This window comes from Oncorhynchus mykiss, chromosome 25 (assembly GCF_057628025.1).
Source record: "Oncorhynchus mykiss isolate SJ-2025 chromosome 25, ASM5762802v1, whole genome shotgun sequence".
NCBI lineage: Eukaryota > Metazoa > Chordata > Actinopteri > Salmoniformes > Salmonidae > Oncorhynchus > Oncorhynchus mykiss.
The window spans coordinates 61,025,693-61,046,236 of NC_143046.1; the positions used below are offsets into that span (position 1 = coordinate 61,025,693).

Genomic DNA, 20,544 nt, shown 5'->3' on the forward strand with positions numbered 1-20,544 from the left:
GTATTTAACTCTCTCCAGCACAGTGGTTTTCAACTAGTTGATGGCAAGATATTTTATATTATAAATATTCCGCAACCACGCAAATGGTGGTCCGCGAGAGCTTTTGATGAGGATTCGGTGGTCACCGGAACGGAAAAGGAGCCACTTCTCTAGTACAAACTGTGAGAACTCAACACCCCAAATACTCAAAAGAGAAACCTTCTCAGTTCTCATACTCAGAATAAATGAAGCATAATGACATGAAAACCCTACTGTATAAATAGCATGGTGAGAAAATCCCTCATATTTAACTTGCTGCATGGAAATTCATCCTATCAGGCAAAACTACAGTGTTCAAAATATTAGGAACTCTTCCCATTTCATAAACTGACCAGGTGAATCCTGGGGAAAGCTATGATCCCTTATTGATGTCACTTGTTAAATCCACTTCAAGCAGTGTAGATGAAGGGGAGGAGACAGGTTTAATAAGGATTTTTAAGCCTTGAGACAATTGAGACATGGATTGTGTATGCGTGCCATTCAGAGGGTGAATGGGCACACAAAACATTTAAGTGCCTCTGAACACGGTATGTATGGTAGTGGGTGCCAGGTGAACCGGTTTGAGTGCGTCAAGAACTGCAACGCCATTGGGTTTTTCACGCTCAACAGTTTCCTGTGTGTATCAAGAATGGTCCACCACCCAAAGGACATCCAGCCAACTTGACACAACTGTGGGAAGCATTGGAGTCAACACGGGCCAACATCCCTGTGGAACGCTTGACACCGTGTAGAGTCCATGCCCCGACGAATTGAGACTGTTCTGAGTGCAACTCATTATTAGGACGGTGTTCCTATTTTTTTTGTCCACTCAGTGTAGAAGGACTATAGACTGAAGCATCACCAGCAAAAGAAATGACACAAACTTCATTTCCAGTCTATAACAGGCACTTCTTTAAAAAGACGTGACACATATAGATGTGTGGCGAAAAAAACATGGCCATTTACTATGATACCCTTACCTTTGAAAGTATCGCCAACCAGAGAAGTGAAATGTTGTGCAATTTAAAAAAGACCAAAGCATGCTCATCCAACTGTGACTGTCCCAGCTGGCTGCATAGGGGGTAGGCTTTACTCCAGAACACTGCCTCACCGTGTCAGTCCTGGAAACTACGCCTTCAATACAGAGACCTTCAGTAATACTCCACCTTATCACAACACTGCCTCTCTCCCCTGAACACACGTGTTCCAAGCCTTCCACACCTTTTTTGCTGCTGACGTCGGTCCACTTGACTCTGAAGGGCCAATAGGGCTGATGGGTTCTGAGGAAGTATTTGACTCTCAAAGCAGGAAGTCTGTGGTTCATTCGCAGGGCGTAAGTGACAAAAAGATCATCTAAGTCCGCATCTCTACAGACATAAGCAGACGTAGGGAGGACTGTGTGTGAGGGTGAGAGAGTGAGAGAGTGAGAGAGAAATGTCAACCAAATCCTTTGTTAAATGATTAATTTGTTTCTTTTTAATATAATGTTTAAAATGTGTTTGTTTTAGTTGATTGTGTTTTGTGTATGTTTATGTTTGTCTGTGCAATATGTGTCCTGCTGTATTTTACTCGTTTTATATCGTATTTGTTTTTTCTGTCCTATGAAATCGTATATACAGTGGCAAGAAAAAGTATGTGAACCCTTTGGAATTACCTGGATTTCTGCATAAAATTGGCCATAAAACGTGATCTGATCTTCAACTTAGTCACAATAGACACAGTGTGCTTAAACTAATAACACACATATTACTGTATATTTCTTGTCTATATTGAATACATCATTTATACATTCACAGTGTAGGTTGGAAAAAGTTTGTGAACCCCCAGGCTAACCACTTCCAAAAGCTAATTGGAGTCAGGAATCAGCTAACCTGGAGTCCAATCAATGAGAAGAGATTAGAGATGTTGGTTAGGGCTGCCTTGCCCTATTCACAAGAAGCATTGCCTGGTGTGAACCATGCCTCAAACAAAGGAGATCTCAGAAGACCTAAGATTAAGAACTGTTGACTTGCATAAAGCTAGAAAGGGTTACACAAGTATCTCTAAAGGCCTTGATGTTCATCAGTCCACAGTAAGACAAACTGTCTATAAATGTAGAATGTTCAGCACTGTTACTACTCCCTAGGAGTGGCCGTCCTGCAAAGATGACTGCAAGAGCACAGCGCAGAATGCTCAATGAGGTTAAGAAGAATCATAGAGTGTCAGCTAAAGACTTCTCTGGAACATGCTAACATCTCTGTTGAGTCTACGATACGTAAAACACTAAACAAGAATGGTGTTCATGGGAGGACACCACGGAAAAAGCCACTGCTGTCCAAAAAAAACATTGCTGCACGTCTGAAGTTCTCAAAAGAGCACCTGGATGTTCCACAGAGCTTCTGGTAAAATATTCTGTGGACAGATTAAACTAAAGTTGAGTTACTTGGAAGGAACACAACAACACTATGTGTGGAGAAAAAAAGGCACAGCACACTAACATCAAAACCTCATCCCGACTGAAAACTATGGTGGAGGGAGCATCATGGTTTGGGTCTGCTTTGCTGCCTCAGGGCCAGGACAGCTGGCTTTCACGGACGGAAAAATGAATTCCCAAGTTTATCAAGACATTTTGCAGGAGAACGTTAGGCTATCTGTCTGCCAATTGAAGCTCAACAGAAGTTGAGTGATGCAACAGGACAATGACCCAAACACAGAAGTAAATCAACAGAATAGCTTCAACAGAAGAAAATACGCCTTCAGGAGTGGCCCAGTCAGAGTCCTGACCTCAACCCGATTTAAAATGCTGTGGCATGACCTCGAGAGCGGTTCACACCAGACATCCTAAGAATATTGCTGAACTGATAAAGTTTTGTAAAGATGAATGGTCCAAAATTCCTTCTGACCGTTGTGCAGGTCTGATCCGCAACTACAGAAAACTTTGGTTGAGGTTATTGCTGCCAAAGGAGGGTCAACCAGTTATTAAATCCAAGGGTTCACATCCTTTTCCACCCTGCACTGTGAATGTTTATATGGTGTGTTCAATAAAGACATGAAAGCGTATAGTTGTTTGTGTGTTATTAGTTTAAGTCGACTGTGTTTGTCTATTGTTGTGACTTAGATGAAGATCAGATCACATTTGATGACTAATTTATGCAGAAATCCAGGTAACTCCAAAGGGTTCACATACTTTTTTTCCCCCACTGTACATGGCTCCAGTGGAGGCTGTTGAGGGGAGGACGGCTACTAATAATGGCTGGAATGGAGTCAATGGAATGATATCAACCACATGGAAACCTCATCTGTGATGTGTTTGATACCATTCCATTGACACCATTCCAGCCATTACTATGGGCCATCCTCCCCTCAACAGCCTCCACTGGAGGGCTATCTTGAAAAAGAGACACTGGTCTCAATGGTGACTTCCTGCTAAAATAAAGGTAAAAAATAAAATTAAAAACATGGTATGGTAATTTCATACCAAAAACAAATTTCCACAGAACCCATCAGCATTTTTCTGATATTCTGGCATCATTTCAATTATGATATCACACTGGTGGAGAAAAGCAAGGCAGGGCAACAGCTTGCCGATAGACCGTTTCCAGAGAACGTGTTGGTGGCACCCACACATGCTGACAGTAGGCTCAGTCCTCCCACACAGTAGCTGCCAAGTAGAAGCAATTCTGTGGAAGTATGACCCTGACTCTCTCTCACCGGCCACCTGCCACAGCCAGGAACACTTGCAGTATGTTTACTGTACTCAATGAACAGTAGATGCAGTATACAATACTAAGCCAAGGTCAACATCAATGCATTATCAGTCTGTCTGTCTACTGTGATTGTTGGTGACAACTCAGCTTCACAGTACACCAGCTGATGCTGAGCTCCGTCACACAATATAGATGCCAGTTGTAGTAACTGTGTTAAGACCTGTGAAGTGATGCATACCAGCCTTTTGGCAAAGACACAGTACTGGGTGTGTGCGTTAGTGAGTGGGTACGCACAGTTGAAGTCGGAGGTTTACATACACCTTAGCCAAACACATGTAAACTTCGTTTTTCACAATTCCTGACATTTAATACTAGTAAAAATTCCCCGTCTTAGGTTAGCTAGGATCACCACTTTATTTTAAATATGTGAAATGTTAGAATAATAGTAGAGAGAATTATTTATTTCAGATTTGATTTATTTCATCACATTCCCAGTGGGTCAGAAGGTTACATACACTCAATTAGTATTTGGTAGCACCGCCTTTCAATTGTTTAACTTGGGTCAAACGTTTCACGTAGCCTTCCACAAGCTTCCCACAATAAGTTGGGTGAATTTTGGCCCATTCCTCCTGACAGAGCTGGGAGTAACTGAGTCAGGTTTGTAGGCCTCCTTGCTCGCACACACTTTTTCAGTTCTACCCGCAGATTTTCTATAGGATTGCGGTCAGAGCTTGGTGATGGCCACTCCAATACCTTGACTTTGTTGACCTTAAGCCATTTTGCCACAACTTTGGAAGTATGCTTGGGGTCATTGTCCATTTGGAAGACCCATTTGCGACCACGTGTTAACTGATGTCTTGAGATGTTGCTTCAATATATCCACATAATTTTCCTCCCTCATGATGCCATCTATTTTGTGAAGTTTCTCCAAAAAGTATGATCTTTGTCGCTGTGTGCAGTTGCAAACCGTAGCCTGGCTTTTTTATGGTGGAGCAGTGGCTTCTTTCTTGCTGAGCGGCCTTTCAGGCTATGTCGATACAGGACTCATTTTTACTGTGGATATAGATACTTTTGTACCTGTTTCCTCCAGAATCTTCACAGGGTCCTTTGCTGTTGTTCTGGGATTGATTTGCACTTTTCGCACCAAAGTACGTTCATCTCTAGGAGACAGAACGCGTCTCCTTCCTGAGCAGTATGACGGCTGCGTGGTCCAATGGTGTTTATACTTGCGTACTATTGTTTGTACAGATGAACGTGGTACCTTCAGGCGTTTGTAAATTGCTCCTAAGGATGAACCAGACTTGTGGAGGTCTACAATTTATTTTCTGAGGTCTTCGCTGATTTCCTTTGATTTTCCCATGATGTCAAGCAAAGAGGCACTGAGTTTGAAGGTAGGCCTTGAAGTACATCCACAGGTACACCTCCAATTGACTCAAATTATGGCAATTAGCCTATCAGAAGCTTCTAAAGCCATGACATCATTTTCTGGAATTTTCCAAGCTGTATGTAAACTTCTGACCCACTGGAATTGTGATACAGTGAATTATAAGTTAAATAATCTGTCTGTAAACAATTATTGGAAAAATGACTTGTGTCATGCACAAAGTAGATGTCCTAACCGACTTGCCAAAACTAAAAACAAAACTGTATGTATGTATGTATGTATGTATGTATGTATGTATGTATGTATGTATGTATGTATGTAGGCCATCTCACCTGTGGTGGACTTGGCACGGTGGTGTGTGTCCAGGAAGTCCTGCAGCAGCTGTGATTGGTTGGGAAGTGGGGTCGGGGTCGAGGGACCAGAGTTTAGGGGTGAGGTGGACGCGGCTTCCCGTCTGAGGGTCAGCTGGAGGGTCTGCTCCGAAAACAACATCTGGATCAGACGCAGGTCCAGAGTGGACACACCTCGACCGTTCAGAACCACAATCTCATCATCTGGTCTCAGCCCTGGGAGAGGAACGAACACAAAACAAACACAGGAAGAAATAAGGGCACACTATAATTACACAGTACCATCGAGATACGTATGAACATTTCAATATGAATCATGTTGAAGTCAAAGTCAAGTGAACATACCTTCACTAAAGGCCAGTCCATCAGACAGCACCTCACTGACAAAGACGCGGCTGTTCCTCTGTCCGTCTATGTGGCCTGTCACAGCAAAGCCTGACAACAGAGACGAGAGAAGGAGCCAACGATGGTTCGCAGGGTGCAATGACCATAATCATTACATACAGCCAATTATTTCTAGGATGTCTGTGGCAATGACACACATACGGTGCCCTGTCTGCTAGAGAACAAAAACACTCACCAAAGTCCCCAGTGCAGGCAGGTCTGGTCATCTGCAGGGTGAACACATTCAGCAGGAACACCTCAAGCTCGTCATACAACTGCACAAAAGAGGGACAACTCAGCTTAGAAACCACAACTCCACACGTCAACCAGTGATGTTAAACACAACTTAAACAACGTTAGTGTTCTATGCATTTCCAGGGAAGTATTATGCTGAATAGTTTGTTTTCTCACCAGGTCATGTAGTAGTTCGCTCGGTGCAGGGGTGCGGACCTCTACGTTCTGGGCCAAGCATCTGTGTAGTCTGAGGCAGTGCAGGCTAGGGTCCAGCTGATTCAACTGTGACAGGAAAACACTGTCAAAACGCCCTGAATGCAGCAACACACAGCAAATACAACTAGTCTAGGCCAGATACCTTGTCTCAACAAAAAAAGGCATTTGGTTATTTCTGTGCTGTTGTATCATGTGACATGGGATGTCTTCACTTACAGCTCCAAGGTGATTAAGATGAAGTGGCATCGAGTATGACCTGTGGAATTAATAAAGTGTGTGTGTACATGTGTCTGTGCTGTGTGTAGGGCTGTGACAATACCAGCGTCGCGAAATGGCAAAAATGAAAACACGGTCCTTTAACCTCTTAGAGCTCTAGGGGCGCTATTTCATTTTTGGATAAAAAACGTTCCCGTTTTAAGCGCGATATTTTGTCACGAAAAGATGCTCGACTATGCATATTCTTGACAGTTTTGGAAAGAAAACACTCTGAAGTTTCAGAATCTGCAAAGATTTTGTCTGTAAGTGCCCCAGAACTCATTCTACAGGCGAAACCAAGATGATGCATCACCCAGGAATTAGCAGAATTTCTGAAGCTCTGTTTTCCATTCTCTCCTTATATGGCTGTGATTGCGCAAGGAATGAGCCTACACTTTCTGTCGTTCGCCCAAGGTCTTAGCAGCATTGTGACGTATTTGTAGGCATATCATTGGAAGATTGGCCATAAGAGACTACATTTTCCAGAGGTCCGCCCGGTGTCCTTTGTCTAAATTTGTGCGTAATCTTCAGGTGCGGGCATTTTCTCCTGGGATTCAGGAGAGAAAGCATGTGTCCAAGAACGATGTATCAATGAAGAGATATGTGAAAAACACCTTGAGGATTGATTCTAAACAACGTTTGCCATGTTTTCAGTCGATATTATGGAGTTAATTTGGAAAAAAGTTTGCGTTTTGAGGACTGAATTTATGGATTTTTTTTGGTAGCCAAATGTGATGTATAAAACGGAGCTATTTCTAATACACAAGGAATCTTTTTGGAAAAACTGAGCATCTGCTATCTAACTGAGAGTATCCTCATTGAAAACATCAGAAGTTCTTCAAAGGTAAATGATTTTATTTGAAGGCTTTTATGTTTTTGTTAATGTTGCGTGCTGGATGCTAACGCTAATGCTAACGCTAAATGCTAACGCGAAATGCTAACTCTAGCTAGCTACTTTTACACAAATGATTGTTTTCCTATGGTTGAGAAGCATATTTTGAAAATCTGAGATGACAGTGTTGTTTACAAAAGGCTAAGCTTGAGAGATGGCATATTTATTTCATTTCATTTGCGATTTTCATAAATAGTTAACGTTGTGTTATGCTAATGAGCTTGCTGATAGATTTACACAATCCTGGATACAGGGGTTTTTTCATAGCTAAACGTGACGCAGAAAACGGAGCGATTTGTCCTAAACAAATAATCTTTCAGGAAAAACTGAACATTTGCTATCTGAGAGTCTCCTCATTGAAAACATCTGAAGTTCTTCAAAGGTAAATTATTTTTTTGAATGCTTTTCTGTTTTTTTGTGTAAATGTTGCCAGCTGAATGCTAATGCTAAATGCTACGTTAGCCATCAATACTGTTACACAAATGCTTGTTTTGCAATGGTTGAGAAGCATATTTTGAAAATCTGAGATGACAGTGTTGTTAACAAAAGGCTAAGCTTGAGAGCTAGCATATTTATTTCATTTCATTTGCGATTTTCATGAATAGTTAACGTTGCGTTATGGTAATGAGCTTGAGTCTGTATTCACGAACCCGGATCCGGGATGGGGAGATCAGAAAGGTTAAAAATCTGCTGTATAAATATTGTGTGCTTTAGCTTGGAAAACAAATGTGACTCTGGATTTATTTTTTATTTCACCTTTATTTAACTAGGTAGGCTAGTTAAGAACAAGTTCTCATTTGCAACTGCGACCTGGTCAAGATAAAGCAAAGCACATACACACATACAACACAGAGTTAAACATGGAATAAACAAACATACAATCCATAATACAGTAGAAAAATCTATATACAGCATGTGCAAATGAGATAGGATAAGAGAGGCAAGGCAATAAGTAAGCCAAGTAATAGGCGAAGTAATTACAATATAGCAATTAAACACTGGAATGGTAGGATGTGCAGAAGATGAATGTGCAAGTTGAGATACTGGGGTGCAAAGGAGCAAGATAAATAAATAAATACAGTATGGGGATGAGGTAGATTGGATGGGTTATTTACAGATGAGCTATGTACAGATGCAGTGATCTGTGAGCTGCTCTGAAAGCTGGTGATTAAAGCTAGTGAGGGAGGTAAGAGACTCCAGCTTCAGAGATTTTTGCAGTTCGTTCCAGTCATTGGCAGCAGAGAACTGGAAGGAGATGCGGCCAAAGGAAGAATTAGCTTTGGGGATGACCAGTGAGATATACTTGCTGGAGCGCGTGCTACGGGGGGTGCTGCTATGGTGACCAGTGAGCTGAGATAAGGCGGGGCTTTACCTAGCAGACGCTTCTAGATGACCTGGAGCCAGTGGGTTTGGTGACGAGTATGAAGCGAGGGCAAGCCAACGAGATCATACAGGTCGCAGCGGTGGGTAGTATATGGGGCTTTGGTGACTAAACCGATGGCACTATGATAGACTGCATCCAATTTGCTGAGTAGAGTGTTGGAGGCTATTTTGTAAATGACATTGCCAAAGTTGGGCATCGGTAGGATGGTCAGTTTTACGAGGGTATGTTTGGCAGCATGAGTGAAGGAGGCTTTGTTGCGAAATAGGAAGCCGATTCTAGATTACATTTTGGATTGGAGATGTTTAATGTGAGTCTGGAAGGAGAGTTTACAGTCCAACCAGACACCTAGGTATTTGTAGTTGTCCACAAGTCAGAACCGACCAGAGTAGTGATGCTAGACGGGTGGGCAGGTGCAGGCAGCGATCGGTTGAAGAGCATGCATTTAGTTTTACTTGCATTTAAGAGCAGTTGGAGGCCACAGAAAGAGAGTTGTATGGCATTGAAGCTCATCTGGAGGTTAGTTAACACAGTGTCCAAAGAAGGGCCAGATGTATACAGAATGGTGTCGTCTGCGTAGAGGTGGATCAAAGAATCACCAGCAGCGAGAGCTACATCATTGATGTATACAGAGAAAAGAGTCCGGCCGAGAATTGAACCCTGTGGCAAGCCCATAGAGACTGCTAGAGGTCCATACAACAGGCCCTCCGAATTGACATACTGAACTCTATCAGAGAAGTAGTTGGTGAACCAAGCGAGGCAGTCATTTGAGAAACCAAGGCTGTTGAGTCTGCTGATAAGAATGTTGTGATTGACAGAGTCGAAAGCCTTAGCCAGGTCAATGAATACAGATGCACAGTACTGTCTCTTATCGATGGCGGTTATGATATCGTTCAGATGACAATGTTTATTTCCAACAATAGGGCTGTTTTCCTAAAGAAGTTAAAAATCGTCTTTGTGTCTCCTTGCTATGATACTAACAAGTATCGCGATCCTGGTATCGTCCCGGCACAAGAAGTGTGGGTGAGAATGAACTAGCTAGCCATCCACTCTGTCACACACCTGAGAGACAGAGGGAGGGCATGTGAGTGTGTGTCACATGTGCCAACACACAGGTCAGAGAGTGCAGTGTGTGTGGGCCGGGAGACAGACGGACAATGAGACGGGCGGCCAATGAGTTGGACGGCCAGACAGACAATGAGATGGCCAGACAATGAGACAGAGACGGCCAGACAATGAGACAGAGACGGCCAGACAATGAGACAGAGACGGCCAGACAATGAGACAGAGACGGCCAGACAATGAGACAGAGACGGCCAGACAATGAGACAGAGACGGCCAGACAATGAGACAGAGACGGCCAGACAATGAGACAGAGACAGTAAACATCTGGAACTGTCTACTGTACAAGCCAGAGCTCTACAATGGGCATAAGAATAAATAAATACATTAGTGTGTCACAAACGGCAGTAGAGCGTGGGTTGGTCAAATTACTCACAGATTGGAGCTTTTAACATGATTACATTGACAGAGTGTCGTTTAAAAAATAAATAAAAGCAGGGTTAATAAAAGCAAGGCATAACCTAAAGTAAAAGCTTCTCTCTTAAGTGCCTCTGTTCAAGTCAAACATTGATCTGCCATTATATTAACACTCACAGGGCTTAGTTTTGGGAACGTGAACATCATAACAATCCCTTCTCTGTGACTCTCACCTTGCAGGCTAGGGAGACGACATCCGCCACTGTGTGGTCTCGTCTCATAGGCACTTGGATGGCGTGGCTGTCGGGCATGTACACACAGGTCAGTGTTTCTCCACTGCTCTCCCAAAGGCCACCCTCGGGGGGAGCCAGAGAGTAGTGGTTGGCCAAGCTGTCCAGTCTCTGAAAGTAGAGAGATGGCGGGAGAGAGAGAAGGTGAGTTAGAGGGCAAGATGGCGAGAGAGAGAGAGGGCAAGATGGCGAGAGAGAGAGAGGGCGAGATGGCGAGAGAGAGAAAGGGCGAGATGGCGAGAGAGAGAAAGGGCGAGATGGCGAGAGAGAGGGCGAGATGGCGAGAGAGAGGACGAGATGGCGAGAGAGGGAGGGCAAGATGGCGAGAGAGGGAGTGCAAGATGGCGAGAGAGGGAGGGCAAGATGGCGAGAGAGAGAGGGCAAGATGGCGAGAGAGAGAGAGGGCAAGATGGCGAGAGAGAGAGGGCAAGATGGCGAGAGAGAGAGGGCAAGATGGCGAGAGAGAGAGAGGGCAAGATGGCGAGAGAGAGAGAGCAAGATGGCGAGAGAGAGAGGGCAAGATGGCGAGAGAGAGAGGGCAAGATGGCGAGAGAGAGAGGGCAAGATGGCGAGAGAGAGAGAGGGCAAGATGGCGAGAGAGAGAGGGCAAGATGGCGAGAGAGAGAGAGAGGGCAAGATGGCGAGAGAGAGAGAGAGGGCAAGATGGCGAGAGAGAGAGAGAGGGCAAGATGGCGAGAGAGAGAGAGAGGGCAAGATGGCGAGAGAGAGAGAGAGGGCAAGATGGCGAGAGAGAGAGAGAGGGCAAGATGGCGAGAGAGAGAGAGAGGGCAAGATAGCGAGAGAGAGAGGGCAAGATGGCGAGAGAGAGAGAGGGCAAGATGGCGAGAGAGAGAGAGGGCAAGATGGCGAGAGAGAGAGAGGGCAAGATGGCGAGAGAGAGAGGGCAAGATGGCGAGAGAGAGAGGGCAAGATGGCGAGAGAGAGGGGGCAAGATGGCGAGAGAGAGAGGGCAAGATGGCGAGAGAGAGAGGGCAAGATGGCGAGAGAGAGAGGGCAAGATGGCGAGAGAGAGGGGGCAAGATGGCGAGAGAGAGGGGGCAAGATGGCGAGAGAGAGAGAGGGCAAGATGGCGAGAGAGAGAGAGGGCAAGATGGCGAGAGAGAGAGAGGGCAAGATGGCGAGAGAGAGAGAGGGCAAGATGGCGAGAGAGAGAGAGGGCAAGATGGCGAGAGAGAGAGAGGGCAAGATGGCGAGAGAGAGAGAGGGCAAGATGGCGAGAGAGAGAGAGGGCAAGATGACGAGAGAGAGAGGGCAAGATGGCGAGAGAGAGAGGGCAAGATGGCGAGAGAGATAAACAGTCAGAGGACAGATCAATAGGTTTCCATTAAACCGATGCAGAAACTGGCAGTGACTCAAAGTTCAGTGCAGAGATGTCATGCAATTAGCCATTTAGACATTGCAGGGTGGAGTCGTTTCATATAATAACCATCATAATGATGGTGTACACAAGAGGATTGATTACAGGGGGCTATTGGCAGAGTTTGCGAGGAACGTGTCTAGACGGGCGACATCTGCACAGATCTACAAAAAGACTTAGCATCATCATGATAATAATAGCCCCATTTAGTTCTAAGTGCCATCCAGATGATTTCATGTTTAGTGACGGATTAATGACTGCCTTTACAGGCTCTTTCCAGGAGACCATCTGAGGCCCTTAGGCCAATTATTCCCTATCCACATTAACAATGAGGTTGGGGTTAGCATTAATGCTGGGTTGTGTCCTGCCACTGGGCCTCAGAAGCTGCAGTATTTGGCTTTTGGTTGCGACTCCATGTCTCTGAAGGGAAAGAGATTGTGGGCGACGCCACAGTAACACCACAGACCACAGCTGCTATACAGGCTCCACATCGCGAAGAACCACTCAAACATGTTTCAAAAGTCACAACGAGATAGACATTTCCAGTTGCTATGGTAAGGTCTGGAGGAGAGAGGTGGAGGTCTGCCACTTGGAGAGCCAACAGAGTGGTGTGTGTGACTCCTGGATGCGGTCTGTCTGTCTGCTGGTGTGTCACAGAGGAAAACCTTGGGAGACATTCTCCCCCAGAGGTCTCTTTGACTCGGTCTATGTTTGTCGGGCATAAACATATGCGTCACACTCACGCCATACGTTTTACTATCCTTGTGGGGACCTAAAATTGAGTTCCATTCAAAATGCTAGTTTCCCTAACCTAACCCTAAAATAGCCTTTATCCCCAGGTCCCAACAAGGGACAATTTTCCTTTTTTAACTATCCTTGTGGACACACACACACACACACACACACAAAGTGGCTTTCTGACCAAGGTGGCTAGAAAAAAACATGTACAAGAAAACAGTCATTGAATTTTCCAGCAACATGTCCATTTGGAAAGAATAACCTGACAGAACACTGCCAGCATAAAGCCTACCAATGTTTTGGCCAATGTGTTGCTCAAACCTTTGGGTAGACAAGCAACAGAGAGCTGGTTCTTCTACAACTTTCTGTCCACTCCTGTAGGTTAATGAGGCCATGTTTATACATTCAGAGAGAAAAGCGGGTTGTCATGGCAAAGGTTGCATAACATCCACCCTGTCTGTCCATCTAACACGGTGTGACTGGAAACTAAACGTTCAGTTGGCGCTTGGTGACCAGTCTGCCTCTTCACCTCAAGCCCAGTAGCTGCCGAGTGACTGTGCACTCATTCATGGCCCCAGGCAGGGTTGTAATGGCCTGGTCAACTTTCCACAGGCCAAGCCAAGTCTCAGCATGTGTCAGCCCTCAATGTGTTGTGTGTTTGTTTGCAAACCCAAATCTATACTTCAGTATTTCCTCACTTAAGAGGGGAAATAATTTCTAGCAGCCAACCACCATCCGGTACGTTCTAAAATGGAATCAAGAGTCATGGACACTTCATGTCAGCGCTAACCACCACTCCAAAACACTTTCAACTCTGAACAGTACCTTCTAGCAATAGGCTAACATACAAATACTACAGCTCGGGCAAATCGTCGTGTAACATCGAAATGTACCATTTTTTTAAACGAGAGGAAATGTATGAACTTCTTATGGATAGGGGGCAGCATTTTCGTGTTTGGATGAAAAGCGTGCCCAGAGTAAACTGCCTCCTACTCAGTCCCAGATGTTAATATATGCATATTATTAGTAGTATTGGATAGAAAACACTCTGAAGTTTCTAAAACTGTTTGAATGATGTCTGTGAGTATAACAGAACTCATATGGCAGGCGGAAACCTGAGAATAAATCCAACCAGGAAGTGGGAAATCTGAGGTTTGTGGGTTTTCAACTCAGACCCTATTGAATATACAGTGGGATATGGGTCATCTTGCACTTCCTAAGGCTTCCACTAGATGTCAACAGTCTTTAGAACGTTGTTTCAGGCTTCTACTGTGAGGGGGGGCTGAATGAGAGGGGAATGAGTCAGAGGTCTGCCAGCAGCCTCAGTCTTGTGACGCACGGCCATGAGAAAGTTACCTCTTGTTCCATTGCTTTTCAACAGACAAATTAATTCTCCGGTTGGGACATTATTGAACATTTATGATAAAAACATCTTAAAGATTGATTCTATACATCGTTTGATTTGTTTCTACGACCAGTAATATAACTTTTTTGAATTTTCGTCCGACATTTCCACTGGACTTGCCCGCGCCTCGTGAGTTTCGATTTGTTTACTAAACGCCCTAACAAAAGGAGAAATTTGGACATAAATGATGGACTTTATGGAACAAATCAAACATTTATTGTGGAACGGGGATTCCTGGGAGTGCATTCTGACAAAGATCATCAAAGGTAAGTGAATATTTCTAATGCTATTTCTGACTTATGTTGACTCCAACGGCGGATATATTCTTGGGTTGTGTATGTTGTCTGAGACTGTACTCAGATTATTGAATGGTTTGCTTTTTCCGTAAAGCTTTTTTGAAATCTGACACAGCGGTTGCATTAAGGACAAATATATCTTTAAATCTGTGAATAACACTTATTTTATTATTGTTTATTATGAGTATTTCTGTGATTTGATGTGTCTCTGTACAAATTCACGGGCTGTTTTGGAGGAGAAGCCAAATGTAAACTGAGGTTTTTGGATATAAATATGAACTTGATCGAACAAAACATACATGTATTGTGTAACATGTTGTCCCGGGAGTGTCATCTGATGAAGAATATCAAAGGTTAGTGATGAATTTTATCAATATTTCTGCTTTTTGTGACTCCTCAAATCACTGTATGCTTTCTGTGACTAGTTGCTAACCTAACATAATGTTATGTTCTGCTTTTGCCGAAAAGCTTTTTTGAAAGCAGGGAGAAGCTAACATCACCGGCACTTCCTTACCTCTGACCTCACATGCAGTAAGGTGGCGGTGCTCATGGGTAACAAAGCATGGCAGAAAAGGAGGGATGGGGGAGGCAACAGCACAGCGGCAGAGGAAGGGGGTGAGAGGTCAACTACAGTACAACAGGTCAGAGAGCTGCTGGTTGAATAGAGGCGGTGACAGGTGGAACAGGGGCATGGTGGGGGAATGGGGGTCAGGGGGATCTCACAGGACTGACATGGTCTGTCACAGTCTCTGGAGAGCCAAAGATTTGTACAGGAGCACCATGATGCCATTCATTCCTAAGGGATACAGGTGATGATGGTTCGCTGGCAGCCACCATCAGAGCCCTACATATCCCTCATCAACAAGCTGAAGCTCCCCCCGATTTGCAGCATTCCTTCCTAGCCTGTTTAAACAATGTCAACAGATCACCAGCCTGTTGAGACAGCTGTGGAGAAGCCCATCTCATAAAAGAACATAGCCACACACACACGGCCCCCCATCCACCCAATCCTTCAGTGGGTTATGGGAGTTGGAGATGATTGATTAATAGAACCATTGCTGAAATTAAGATCCAGAAAGACCCAAAAACGGTAGAGAACAAGTCAAAGCCATCAAACAGGAGACAGTGTGTTGACTGGATAGAGAACAGAGAGACAGGTTGAAACGCAAATGGGGCTACAATCAATGAAGCTGGCTCGTCTCTTCTCTGAGCCATTAGATCATAAATCTCTTCATAAATTAAAAATGGCCTCTGGGAAAGACGTGTCCTCATCCAACTCCCGGGTGGAGGGGGAAACGGGTATTGTGACACTTGTGACACTTTCCCAACAACATTGAAAGCTCATCCTGAAGAAAGGCCACCTTTGTCCCTTCTTCAGCCACATCCTACTCTGTGGCTGGGTGGAGCATTTGGTGTTAGAGGTGGCTATGTGGTTTTAACATTGGCCACATTCACCCTGGTCCGCTACTCTCTGACTCCATCTCAATGCAGAGCTTTGTGTCCAGAGGGGTGACGCGAGGCTGCCGCACAAATATACTGCTCTCGCTGTGTGTTCATTGTGACCAGACCACCCGCTTGCATGTCAAACTATCTGTCTCATAGATCCCAACACATTCAGGACAAGTTGTTTTGTATGGATGAACAGGGGTGCAGAAGAGCCACAGACAACAGAGGTACAGTGCTATCTGTGTGAGAGAATTCTAAGACAGTATTTGGAACTGCCTGACAACAGGTGTGTTACCACATAATAATTCCAATGTGTGATCCAAGGGGGTTTACAGTTGCATCTACATTATGTTAGCGCTCAGATTGTGAGAATTTGTGGTATTCACTCCCCACTTCCACACTGAGAGAGCTTCTCAACACTGTCTCGTAATACTTTTGAATTATCACCTTCACGTTGTAGAGGAGCCCCCAAATACACCACTAGAACAAGTCTGGAGGTTTAACCCAAGCTGCTTAAGGCGGCCGCATAATTCCTATCCCAAACAGTTCGGGGGGGATTCTTCAATAAGGTCTTCGTTGGCATTCAACGAGAGACGATTCCTTTTTTAAAAATGGTCTATTGCGCGACTAAGATCTCTTCGGCAAAATGAATGACAGATTTCTTGGGTTATCTTAGATTAATTCTGAGTATTTTGAGGAGGTGTATACTAGCTACGACATCTCAAAAAATTGGAAAACATTATTATTGGCTGCTTTTTTCTTGTTTTTCAAGCAAAGGTCTTTTAACCCTCCTGCTGTGTTCTAGTCGAATAGGACCGATTTACAAGTTCTCTCTGAAAAATGTAGGTCATTTAATCAGACGGTCATAAGGATCCATGACTTTGTCCACACAGGGCATCTGAACACACAAAATACATTATGATGATTTTCATTACAGGATGTTTTATTTTACTTTTGTACACCTGTGGTGTTCCCAGTTAAATATGACCTGTCATTAGAAATGAATGGGAGAGACTACAATTAGTGTAGAACATTGAGTTCAGGCACATGTCCATTCATCAGATGGAAACACTTCCTCTCCCAGACCCCCACATGCATGTGTGTTTGAGCACAAACACACACACCCCTCACACACACCTCACTCCCCTTCTTGGCTTCCATGGCAACCCCCACGGGAACCTTTCCCCAATAGAATCTTTCCCCCACGGGAACCACACCTGTTTGGCATTCTCACAAACAATCGCTGCATTGTTTCAATAATATATAGAACTTTTCTAACAGCTCTGGTACATAAAGCTTTTTTGAGGCCTTGCTCACAATTCATTCTGTGGCAGCACAATGACCAAGCGATATAGTGCGATATAGTGTATGTGAGGCTCTTGATCATATCTTTGATCATGACTCTGGTGAGGAGGAGAGAGTCCTTGTTAAACTTTGACACACAGTAGTCAGTGATAAATAGCGCAATATGTTATAGTCTAAATAATCCATACATGATCACGATCATGATCATGAGCTCAGGTCAATGAGGCCTACAGGCCATAAATAGCAAATAGAAGTTCAAAACTTATCAACTTAAGTTGATAAAAAGATCTAACACAACATTAGGTGATAATATATGTATTATTATGGATTCATAATCAGCTATAATGCGGCGGTCATTTTGGACCGGGAACACAGAATGAATGAACATGAAACGAACACAACAGGACAGTGAAGGGAGTATGCGAGCACACTCGTTCGGTTCGGCTAGGCGCCAGCCCAACTCCAGCATGCCTTTAGACAGTGAGGGGTAGAATGTCAGCGTGGGCTTCTATCGGACACGGTGTCTAAAGGTTACTCGTGGGTAAGACGCTGATGATGACCAATTGGTTCCGGTAGGTTAAATAACTCACTTTAGAGCTCTATGATCTTGTCTTTGTATAGTATCTCTTCTTGTGGTTTATGTTCCCCCTTAGAACCACTGGGGTGCAGGTTTTTCTCCTTTTGATGTACAGAAATGGCAGTCGAGTTAGACCACTGCAGATGGCAATAGAGGGATCTCAGCTTTCATCCTGATCACGCCCTACGTGAGACACGACATGCAGGCATGACCCCTAACCCCTGACCTGTGATAACACCTGGGAGATGTCAACATGCGGCTTGTCATCGTATTTCGTAACAATGAAGCTTGCTGAGACACATGATTCTCCTGTTCCATGTTTCAGCTATATGCACTCACTCAGAAAATCTGGACAGTAGACGATCAGTCAATGAACCATAATATTGTTTGACACTTGTTTGATATCTAATCCGAAGCAGACATAAAAAAAAAATATATATATATATATATGGTATTTTGACATTTTGATATCCATATTTATTAAAAAGGTCATACCATTTTTTTACATGACCGTTTCATAAAATGGTAACAGACTCACCTCAGAACTAGTGTGTGGGAGGCAGAAGGCCTGTCCGCCTTCATCACTTTCAAAGATCTGCAACGAAAAGAAACACACATTGACTTGACTCGTAAAAAATCCCCTTAGTCATCTATTAAAACAGCAGTGGCCCATAGCAGCAGACGTATTACACAGACACACACACTGTTATTATGTAGCTAATTAAAAAGTGAGCCGTGAGGGCCCAGGGCTTTGATATCATTCCCATGGAGGATGGGGCAGAGGCACAAGGCAGTAATAAGCAGTGTGGAGATACAGAAACAGGACCGAGGCTAATAAGACTTGTGTGTGGCAGGAGAAGAGATGAAAGGAGAGACCGCCCACCAGGGCAGAGAGGAGGGTGTGGGACACCTCTCCAGACCCTTTACTCTAGCTCTGGAGGGGATTTGCAACTTTTCTGTTTACACATACCACCCGAACAGATCCACAGATGACGCAATCTCTATTGTACTCCACACTGCCCTTTCCCACCTGGACAAAAGGAACACCTATGTGAGAATGCTGTTCATTGACTACAGCGCAGTGTTCAACACCATAGTGCCCTCAAAGCTCATCACTAAGCTAAGGACCCTGTGATTAAACACCTCCCTCTGCAACTGGATCCTGGACTTCCTGACGGGCCTCCCCCAGGTGGTGAGGGTAGGCAAGACATCTGCCACGCGAACCCTCAAACGGGGGCTACGCCTCTTCCCCCTCAAGAGGCTGAAAAGGCATGGGCCTTCAGATCCTTCAAAAGTTATACGTCTACACCATTGAGAGCATCTTGACTGGCTGCATCAATGTGTGGTATGGCAACTGCTTGGCATCCGACTGCAACGCGCCACAGAGGGTACTGAGTACGGCCCCAGTCCCTGCCATCCAGGTCCTCTATACCAGGCGGTGTCAGAGGAAGGCCCTAAAAAATAGTCAAAGACTCCAGCCACCCAAGTCATAGACTATTCTCTTTGCTACTGGGGTAGTGTGGGCATGGCTGGGGGTAGTGTGGGCAGGGCTGGGGGTAGTGTGGGCAGGGCTGGGGGTAGTGTGGGCATGGCTGGGGGTAGTGTGGGCATGGCTGGGGGTAGTGTGGGCATGGCTGGGGGTAGTGTGGGCTGGGCTGGGGGTAGTGTGGGCAGGGCTGGGGGTAGTGTGGGCATGGCTGGGGGTAGTGTGGGCATGGCTGGGGGTAGTGTGGGCTGGGCTGGGGGTAGTGTGGGCATGGCTGGGGGTAGTGTGGGCAGGGCTGGGGGTAGTGTGGGCAGGGCTGGGGGTAGTGTGGGCAGGGCTGGGGGTAGTGTGGGCAGGGCTGGGGGTAGTGTGGGCAGGGCTGGGGGTAGTGTGGGCATGGCTGGGGGTAGTGTGGGCTGGGGGTAGTGTGGACTGGGTTGGGGGTAGTGTGGACTGGTGGTAGTGTGGACTGGTGGTAGTGTGGACTGGTGGTAGTGTGGACTGGGGGTAGTGTGGACATGGCTGGCGGTAGTGTGGACATGGCTGGCGGTAGTGTGGGCTGGGGGTAGTGTGGACAGGGCTGGTGGTAGTGTGGACATGGCTGGTGGTAGTGTGGACAGGCTGGCGGTAGTGTGGACAGGGCTGGCGGTAGTGTGGACAGGGCTGGCGGTAGTGTGGACAAGGCTGGCGGTAGTGTGGGCTGGTGGTAGTGTGGACAGGGCTGGCGGTAGTGTGGGCTGGTGGTAGTGTGGACAGGGCTGGCGGTAGTGTGGGCATGGCTGGGGGTAGTGTGGGCATGGCTGGGGGTAGTGTGGACAGGGCTGGGGGTAGTGTGGGCAGGGCTGGGGGTAGTGTGGGCAGGGCTGGGGGTAGTGTGGGCAGGGCTGGGGGTAGTGTGGGCATGGCTGGGGGTAGTGTGGGCATGGCTGGGGGTAGTGTGGGCATGGCTGGGGGTAGTGTGGGCAGGGCTGGGGGTAGTGTGGGCAGGGCTGGGGGTAGTGTGGGCAGGGCTGGGGGTAGTGTGGGCAGGGCTGGGGGTAGTGTGGGCAGGGCTGGGGGTAGTGTGGGCAGGGCTGGGGGTAGTGTGGGCAGGGCTGGGGGTAGTGTGGGCAGGGCTGGGGGTAGTGTGGGCATGGCTGGGGGTAGTGTGGGCATGGCTGGGGGTAGTGTGGGCTGGGGGTAGTGTGGGCAGGGCTGGGGGGTAGTGTGGGCTGAGGGTAGTGTGGACAGGGCTGGCGGTAGTGTGGGCTGGGGGTAGTGTAGGGCATGGCTGGGGGTAGTGTGGGCTGGGGGTAGTGTGGACTGGGTTGGGGGTAGTGTGGACTGGTGGTATTGTGGACTGGT

General features: G+C 45.8%; 1 protein-coding gene and 1 long non-coding RNA gene across 3 annotated transcripts in view; one reads left to right on the forward strand and one right to left on the reverse strand.

The window, feature by feature from the left end:
- LOC110505403 (rho guanine nucleotide exchange factor TIAM2) overlaps positions 1–20,544 on the reverse strand; it is a 104,925-nt gene that overhangs the window by 33,506 nt on the left and 50,875 nt on the right. Inside the window, exons 9-14 of the mRNA XM_036962805.2 lie at positions 18,253–18,309; positions 10,513–10,680; positions 6,234–6,338; positions 6,019–6,097; positions 5,784–5,873; positions 5,421–5,654 (exon numbers count right to left, since the gene is read on the reverse strand). Coding sequence (XP_036818700.2) covers positions 5,421–5,654; positions 5,784–5,873; positions 6,019–6,097; positions 6,234–6,338; positions 10,513–10,680; positions 18,253–18,309 — 733 coding nt within the window. The remainder of the gene's footprint in view (positions 1–5,420; positions 5,655–5,783; positions 5,874–6,018; positions 6,098–6,233; positions 6,339–10,512; positions 10,681–18,252; positions 18,310–20,544) is intronic.
- Positions 7,230–20,544, forward strand: part of LOC149972080 (uncharacterized) — a 185,096-nt gene continuing 171,781 nt past the window's right edge. For both annotated transcript variants that reach the window (XR_016491916.1, XR_016491915.1), the window contains exons 1-2: positions 7,230–7,371; positions 7,740–7,801. This is a non-coding gene — a long non-coding RNA (uncharacterized LOC149972080). The remainder of the gene's footprint in view (positions 7,372–7,739; positions 7,802–20,544) is intronic.